This window comes from Nematolebias whitei, chromosome 16 (genome assembly GCF_014905685.2).
Source record: "Nematolebias whitei isolate Nwh7 chromosome 16, NemWhi1, whole genome shotgun sequence".
Lineage (NCBI taxonomy): Eukaryota > Metazoa > Chordata > Actinopteri > Cyprinodontiformes > Rivulidae > Nematolebias > Nematolebias whitei.
The window spans coordinates 2,108,324-2,116,682 of NC_056513.1; the positions used below are offsets into that span (position 1 = coordinate 2,108,324).

The 8,359-nt window shown below is 47.4% G+C and overlaps 1 protein-coding gene across 1 annotated transcript in view; it reads right to left on the reverse strand.

Moving 5' to 3' along the window:
- Positions 1-1,206: 1,206 nt before the first annotated feature.
- Positions 1,207-8,359, reverse strand: part of uso1 (USO1 vesicle transport factor) — a 24,251-nt gene continuing 17,098 nt past the window's right edge. The window contains exons 15-25 of the mRNA XM_037690045.1: positions 8,039-8,149; positions 7,719-7,837; positions 7,437-7,618; positions 7,226-7,347; positions 6,983-7,121; positions 6,238-6,404; positions 5,743-5,802; positions 3,700-3,798; positions 3,518-3,607; positions 3,231-3,425; positions 1,207-2,106 (exon numbers count right to left, since the gene is read on the reverse strand). Coding sequence (XP_037545973.1) covers positions 2,038-2,106; positions 3,231-3,425; positions 3,518-3,607; positions 3,700-3,798; positions 5,743-5,802; positions 6,238-6,404; positions 6,983-7,121; positions 7,226-7,347; positions 7,437-7,618; positions 7,719-7,837; positions 8,039-8,149 — 1,353 coding nt within the window. The 3' untranslated portion in view covers positions 1,207-2,037. The remainder of the gene's footprint in view (positions 2,107-3,230; positions 3,426-3,517; positions 3,608-3,699; positions 3,799-5,742; positions 5,803-6,237; positions 6,405-6,982; positions 7,122-7,225; positions 7,348-7,436; positions 7,619-7,718; positions 7,838-8,038; positions 8,150-8,359) is intronic.

Sequence of the window (8,359 nt, forward strand, 5' to 3'; positions counted from 1 at the left end):
GAGTCCTTGGTGTGGTGCGAGTAAATCTGCCACTGCTCCACTGTGTCAGCCTGTTGACTGACAGGTTTTATTTAATCAAATAAATTTACAGTTCACTTTTATATCTTTTCTTACTTTTATGGCATTTTGATCTCAGTGAATATTGGTTTTTATATTTAAATACCAGATTTAAAACAAATATTGTAGATAAATTTTGATGAGAGTGGGAGCGGTGGTGGAGGCTGAGCCTGTGATCGGAAGGTTGCTGGTTCAACTCCCTGAACAGACCTCAAAATGTAGGTGGGATTGGTGAAGCACCCACACCTACCTCCATTCATTTATCCCACTCTGGGCCCTTGAGCAAGGCTCTTAACCCCCACCCTCTGCTCCCTAGATGCAGCTCTGCTCCACACCGAGGCTGTGGTAGCTCGGTGTCTGTGGTTCAGGAAGATCTGGTACAATCGAGTCGGTTCTGTGGTGACCCTGAAGGAGCAGCTGGAAGAAGAAACAATGTTGATGCAGCTTCTGTTGGCCTGCGAGCAACGTGCGCTCTTCATGTGAAACGTTGAAGGACCTACAGCTCAAGACAAAGCTCTCAGATCTGATCCGTGCTCTTCAGGCGTGCACGGCCGAAGCACTCACTTCTTCTGTGGTGTCCGTCGCTGCCTTTGTGCCTCTTGGCAAGTTCTGTGAATTAATTTGTCTGTTCGTCACTTTGTTTTATTCCTCGAGGTCCAATTAAAGCCCAACTTCACTTTGTGACATGACACCAGAGGATGTTCTCCAACAGCCTGAAGCATCCAGGACCCGAGGACCAGAACCACCAGGTTCTGCAACAGTTTCATCCTACGAGCCGTCAGACTGCTGAACTCAGGTCACTGATGATGTCACCACAATGGCGCACACACACACAATAAGCAGAATAAGGGATTTCACTCAGGCCTGGATGCTGTGTATGTATAAATATATACATATATGTACACATGTATGTAGATATGTGTGCACGCATGTATACATGTCTATCACGTGTCTGTGTTTATGGGAACATTCGCTGACGTTTGAACATTCCTTGTATCTGCAGCAGAACTGCACCTTCTGCTCTAAACAACAAAGTCTTTATGTAAATTATGAACTCCTACACTGATGTGGAGAAATTAAATAAAATCTGTACAATTCTGAATCACAACAAAGTTTATAAAAAGTTACAACCAGTGACAGAAACTGCAGATCAGTTTGATCAGCAACAAATCATTCCTGCAGCATTGAGTGCGTGTGCGTGCGTGTGCAGAGCTTCAACTTGGTCTTTGTTGCCACCTAGTGGCCAAACGCACTCATTACAAGAGGTTTAAAATAAACACGCAGAGGAAAAGACTCCAAATGAAAAATAAATAAAAACGTGTAGATTTAGTAAAATTTAATTTATCTACAGCTTTTCCTCTTTATGACATACACATATATTCTTTACTCATTTCAAGGCAGTTCGATTGATAAGTTACATCATACAGGATCTAAATACCAGCGCGGGACCAAAAAGGTGCAAAAATACATCTTCCAGATTTTCCTTTGCTCGAGTGAAGCAAAACAAGTGTTAAATACTGTGAACGCTAACCGTGCGCTCAGCTAGAGGCCAGACGAACTCAGGAGCAGAAGTAGTTGTATGTTACAAGATGTGCACACACACGTGCTCAGCAGTGCAGGAGAAGCTTGAAGAACTCACAATCTGTTTGAAATGAGCCGTTTTAAAACTTCACTTTCCAGATCAACTGTAAAAATGCAAAGAACCTTTTGTTACCGACTGGGAACCATTTAAGAACATGGCATGAAACTGGTGAAACTGATGAACACGGTGGAGAACGCTCCACGTTCAAACCTCTCAGCTGTCACGAAACTGGACTGAAGGAAAAACACGTCCACGAAAGAAAAGTGTGCGAGATGCGTCGATGTAAAGGAACGAGCGGAGCGCGGCAGCTGGAGGACGAACGACTTCAGGATTTATTAGTTCTCCAGTTTCTCAGCTGGATCTGATGCAGGACAAGTCTTTTCTAGCCTCCTTTACTTCTAGTCCTCATCTTCGTCGTCCTCCTCAGAGGTCTGGTCCCGAGCGTCAATGTCGTCTTCATCGTCCACCTGAACGTAAAGAGTGACAGAAGAATAAGAAAAGTACGAGCCAAAGCTGCGAACACACAACGATCCCACATTACTTCCACAACTCAAAGGCCAGAGGTGCAGGTTGAACAAACACTGGAAACCAGTAAAACATCAAAACACTAAAACCTACTAATCGTGTCCAGATCAAAGAAATATGAAGTCCATGTCTTTAAATTTTAAGTTTTAGAAAACATCACTTTGTAAACTTTTCCTGCTCAGCTCAATAAAAAAACTGTTTAAACAGTTTAATACTAAAGTTGTTGTTTTCAGTTTAATGCACATCACAGGACGAAGAAAACACTTTTCAACACAGGCAGACCGAAGCACAAACCTACAATACATTCACACACACACACGTGTGTACACATGTACACGTGTGTGTGTGTGTGTGTGTGTGTGAATGGTAAATGGACTGTACTGATACACGGTAGCTCCTTTCGATCTGATCAAGACACTCAAAGCTCTTCACAACAATCTGTGCCTCATTGACCTCCACACACACACAAACGTCCACACACACACACACACACACACACGTACACACACACGTTCACACACGTCCACACACACACACACACACACACACACGTTCACACAGCTCTCTACTAGATCTGTACAAAGATAATCTTAATCTGTAGAGATTGATCAGAGCTTCATCACATCACACACAGAGACAACGAGGGGTTCAGTGCCTTGCCCAGGGACACTTCAGCATGTGACTGCTGGTGGAATCGAACCCCGAACTCTTGCATTGGAGGACGACTGCTCTAACCGCTGAGCCACAGGGCCCCAGTAGAAGTGCGTCTGTCTGCGTACGTGTGAATAATTAGCACAACAAAGATAAACTTTTCCACTCAGAAATAAACACCCGAGTCCCTGAAATTAAATAATCTTGATGAAAATGTTTCCATTCCAAATTACGGATTACTGAAACCAGGATGATGAGTTGCAACGTTTGGTTTCCCTTTGGGATTAACAAAGTATTTTTGCACTGAACTGAATTATTGGCTGCGTGTTCAGATCTCCTGTGGCCGAGGAACGAACAAAGAAACGTCCGACTGAAGCCAGAGATCGAAAACGTTTGGTATAGGAACTTGTTCTACCGTCTCCCCGAGGTCTTTGAGCTTCTGTTTGAGGTTGTGGATCTTCTGGTCCTGATCTGCCAGCAGCATCAGAAGGTCATCCTGCTCCTTCTTGGACTCTTGGAGCTCACTCAGAAGCTTCGTCTTCTCCGTCTGCACGATGGCCACCGTGCTTGTGGCTGCAGCCAGCTGCTGCTCCAGCTGTGCTCGGCTGTCCTGCACCGCAGGAGAGGAAGAAGATTTCAGTTTGTGACGAGGATTTATGAACAGCTGTTGAATAAAACAAAGATAAGTGAGCCTAGCTGGACCTTCAGCTTCTCTGTCTCAGACTGCTGCGCCCGGAGTCTGCTCTCCAAGTCTGTTCGAGTGGCGTGAGATGTGCCGTCACCGTCAGAGGCCTGGAGAAGAACAACCATTTAAAGCAACTCAAGTGACGACGGACATTTCTCATTCCCAGACTGTGCTGGTTGTGCTGGTCGAAGAGTTTCACCACAGCTTCCGCTTGTCTCAGCAGATCCTGTCTCTCCGTCTTCAGCTGGTGGATTTCTGCCGACTGGGCCTGAATCTGATCCTTTAAAGACTCCAAGTCCTGAAACACGTGCACAAAACAACAAAACACCAGTCAGTAGAGGTTAAAGGTCAAAGGTTAAAGGTTGGTGATTCTGTGAGCACAAGAGCTGCTAATGAACATTTAACCTGCAAAGGAAGGAGGAAGGGGAGAGAAATACAGAGAAAGAAAGAAAGAAAGAAAGAAAGAAAGAAAGAGAGAGAGAGACTTGTGTATTTGTGACACGCTGCTGTTCAAGTTCCTCAACGTCCAGTTCGGTTCTGGTTCTTCGTCAAGTTGTGTGAACACAACTCTGATCATCACTCGAGTCTCAAGTCATGAAGGATCGACCCGTCAGAGTTAAACTACTTCAGAGGAATATTTGATTTGTTCAGAAAAACACACAGAAGTCCAACGAAAAGCTTTTCGTCCTTCAGAACATCTTCACTGCTGATGAGGAACTCTTTCAAAGGCTTCTGAAAGTCTGGCTCCATGACCGCAGCGTCTGAAGAACTGAACCAGAACAGAGCTTCACGGTCCATGGATCTCACACAGAAGCTGGTTCTGTTGACAGACGCTCACGGTGGTGTCACACTGTGATGATTGCTGTGTGACACCATCAGCTCCTTGGCTGGTTGAACTCCTTCAGCTGATGCAGGAAGTTCATCCTCCGCTGAGCTCGTTTGACTGTGGAGCTGGTCCTCTTGTCCCACTTCAGGTCCCCGGTGGTGGCTGTGCCCAGGAACCAGCAGGACATCACAGTCATCACCGTTCTGTCTCAAACGGCGCGTGCTGGCCTCCTCCTAAAGTCCACCACCCTCTCCACTGTGTTAGCGTTCAGCTGCAGTTTGTTGCAGCTGCTCCAACAACCTGAGCGACCACCCGTCTGTAAGAAGACTCATGGATGAGGCCCATGATGGTAGTGTCACCTGAGAACTTCATGACTTTGTCGAGGGGTCCATGGAGGTGCGTTTCCCCTACCATTACACAAGCAAGGTGCACACACCACCCCCACCCCCCCCAATCAACAACAGCCGGCACCGACGTAGCGCTAAGCCAGTGGCGCGTAATACATACAAGCTAGCTAAAAAAGCTACAAAGGTAGCGCTCCGTTTCTGTCACGTTGAGACGTCTCCGCCCTCTTGTTTGAAAACCATCAGTATAAACAGCAACACAGTCGTGTTTCCACCAACCCCCACCCCGACCCCTGTCGACAAAAATCACGTAAAATATGAGCTCCCTGCTAACGGAAGTAAACTAGGGGAAACACTGCATTAGTATTCAGGAGAAAAGCAGTGGGGAGAGTACACCACCCTGCAGAACACCTGTACTGGTAGTCCAGATCCCTGAGGTGAACTTCCACAACCTCTACCAGTGAGGAAGTTGTTGATCCACTGGCAGGTGGGGGTTGGTGCACTAAGCTGGGCCAGTTTGCTGTGCAGTCGTCCTGAAACGAGGAGCTGAAGCTCAAGAACAGGATCCTTGTTGTTGGATGTTGGAGCTGATGGAGCGTAACGTGGAGTCGCATGTTCACTGCGTCATGTGTTGGTGCAGTACGTGACCTGCAGCGGGTCCAGCAGGGCATGAGTGATGTCCTTCAAGTGAGTGAAGACCAGTCTCTCAAATGAAGGATCAGTTTGTACATCGTGTTGCACAGGGCACCTGTGGCTCAGTGGTTAGAGCAGTCGTCCTCCTGTGGGAGAGTTGAGGGTTTGATTCCACCAGCCGTCACATGCTGAAGTGTCCCTGGGCAAGACACTGAACCCCTCGTTGCCTCTGATGTGTCCCATCAGTGTGTGAATGTGTGTGGAGGCCGATGAGGCACAGATTGTTGTAAAGAGCTCCGAGTCTCTCGATGAGATTTAAAGGAGCCGTGGAAGTACAGTCCACTACCATTCACGTTGTGATCATCTTTTACAGCTACATTTAAACGAACCCTTGGGTCAGGCTTGAACAACAGGTCTTAATGAAAAGGTGAGTTCTCACCTGGAGCAGCTCCGTGTTCTCTGGTCCTGCTGCTGGACTCTCCGTCTGCTGCGACACTTTCTACGTTCAAACACAGGAAACACTTTTACTCTCCACACGCACGACGCAACAAACCTACAAGAGCCTCAACAACCGTTCTGCTAGCTCTGTCAAATTACTACTTTTATTATATTTGGACATTATGGGGGATAAACAACTTTAGCAGCAACAGGCTTTAAATTTAATTTGCATTCTGGAGTTTATCTAGAAACTCGGAGTCATGGCTGTCGTCTAAAAACACTTTGTATGTAAATAATTAATTACAATTGGATCAGAGCTGTAAGTTAAAGCTTCTGTGAAATGTCCACAGAGCTGAAAACCAGCGTGTGGACCCGTCTGTCCCCCTCTCATCATTCAGGTTCAGGCTCCTCCACCCCACCAGGTGACGAGTCACAGAAAACACCAGGAGACCAACTGTAACTTCAGAACAGGCTCCACACTCGGGTTTCTACTAACCAGGCTGTCGACGAGCGCGTCTTTGTCGTGGAGTTGTGTCTGCAGAAGGGCGTGCTGCCGGCGGAGCTCCTCCAGCTCCTCCCTGAGCTGGAGGAGCTCTTCTGTCTGAAGCCCGTTCACCTGAGAGACGTCTCCGTGGTTCGTGGGTGGACTCTGGTTCTCCTTACCTGAACGTAAGCACGGTCAGTTCAAACGGTGCCGCTACATTCAGAGTTTAAACCGATACAAAAAACAGAATCTGTTTCTTAAACATCTGAAGGAGTTGTGTTTAACCGTCGTGTTGCTTCGACGTTCTCGTACATTCGTAGACTGCTTCAGAACAACAAATCAAAACGTAGCGACGACACGGTGAGACAGTTCAGTTAACGGAGGAAAACTATTCCACTCACGGTTCGTATCCAAACCAACCAAGTCCATGCTCAATAATCCAGGTACACAATCCAACACTTTTCAGTCAGGTCAGTCAGCCTGCTGGATGGAAGGTGAAATCTGAATTTTTACTTTGTGGGTGCAACTTATATTCGGGTGCGCTCAATAGTCCGTAAATTACGGTACTTTCTGTTGTTGCTTAGTTTTCCACAGAAATGTGTGTAAACTCTAAACCCGTATTAAAAACCGACACTAACTTGTACAAATAAAGGTTGAATGAAATTTAAAACCTGCTGACGTCTCCTCAGTGAACCTTTGGACCGATGAGATGTGAAAACATTAAACGCTAAACGTGTGAGCAGGTGAGAGAACCCACCTAGCTTTAGTTTGAGGATGCTGTACTGGTCTTTGTGCTGCTGGATCTGAGACAGCTGCTGGCTCATGGTACTCTGCATCTGTTCGTTCTGAGTGCTCAGAGACAGCATCTGCTCCTTCAGCTCCTGGATCTGAGCGTCCTGACAACCACACGGTCAGAAGCAGCTTTCAGCACACGCACCGTCAACACTGCTCGCACGCGAGACCTTCAGTCCTCGTGAATCAGTGCGATGAGCACATTTACCTGCTCTCTGATCAGCTCTTTGTACCGAGTTACAATGTTGTCGTGCTGCTCCAGTGTCTTCTTCACCTCCTCTTCCTTCTTCTCCTCCTCGCTGGACTTGTGAACTGCTTTGGTTATCATCCCTGTGCATGGCAGAGAGAGGACCGTCACTCTTAAAATCCTGCTGAACCTTTAAAACCACGTCTGAACACGAGGACGCTTCGTGACCCACCCTCCAGTTCTTTAACTAGTTTGGTGAACTCGTGGTCGAAAAGCATCTGCTCCGGAGACGGGAAGACGGGCTGCGGCTTCAGGGCCGCCCGCGAATAAAGCTCGTGTTTGGTGATGAAGCCGAGCTTCTCCACAAAGTTTTCCTTCCCGATGCGCTTCTCGATCAGCTGCTTCAGCTTCTCCCTGAAGACAAAGAGAGGAGCAGGCGTTCTAATAAACGTTCTCTTCTCCTCGTGTGCGTTGAAAAGCAGCTTGTGTGCACGAGTTCTACAGCGGCACCTACTTGGTGTAGTTTTCCAGCGAGTTGTCGTTATAATAGATGCAGATGCCGAGCAGCAGCGCACAGAGGCCCTGCACGAGCCGCTCGTCTTCCCCCAGGTTCTCCGAGATCTGAGCAGTCAGCTGCAGGGTCACCGAGTCAAGATTATAATTTAATCCGAGTGAAAAACCTGCAGCCTCAACGAGTCCCGTGTGTCCAGTTGATGGTTCCATTAAAACCAGAAACCAGTGAAGCAGATGTTTGGACTAAAACAAGAACAGATCTTGAAGGAGAGCGGAGTAAAGAGGTGAGCAGATGTTCGAGTGGAGCGGCTTCAAGGATACGAAGGGAACGTTGTCCTGATTGTGCAGAAAGTGCGTGACAGCAATGGGGCAGCTGCTGCTCCACGTGCACAGCAGCATGAGGAGGCCCACTCTGGTCTGGACTTTACTGCCCTGCACACAAACAGGAAGAAGACGCACGCCTGAACACCAGCGCTGAAACGATCAAACACTGGAGCTTCTTCAAGCAACGCAACTCCTGGTGTGGGTCGAACCGGACCAGACACCAGGTCAGAACTTCTCAGGAGCAGCTCTCTCATCAGTCTGGTAAACAACAACAACAACAACAACAACAACAACAACAACAACAACAACAACAACAAC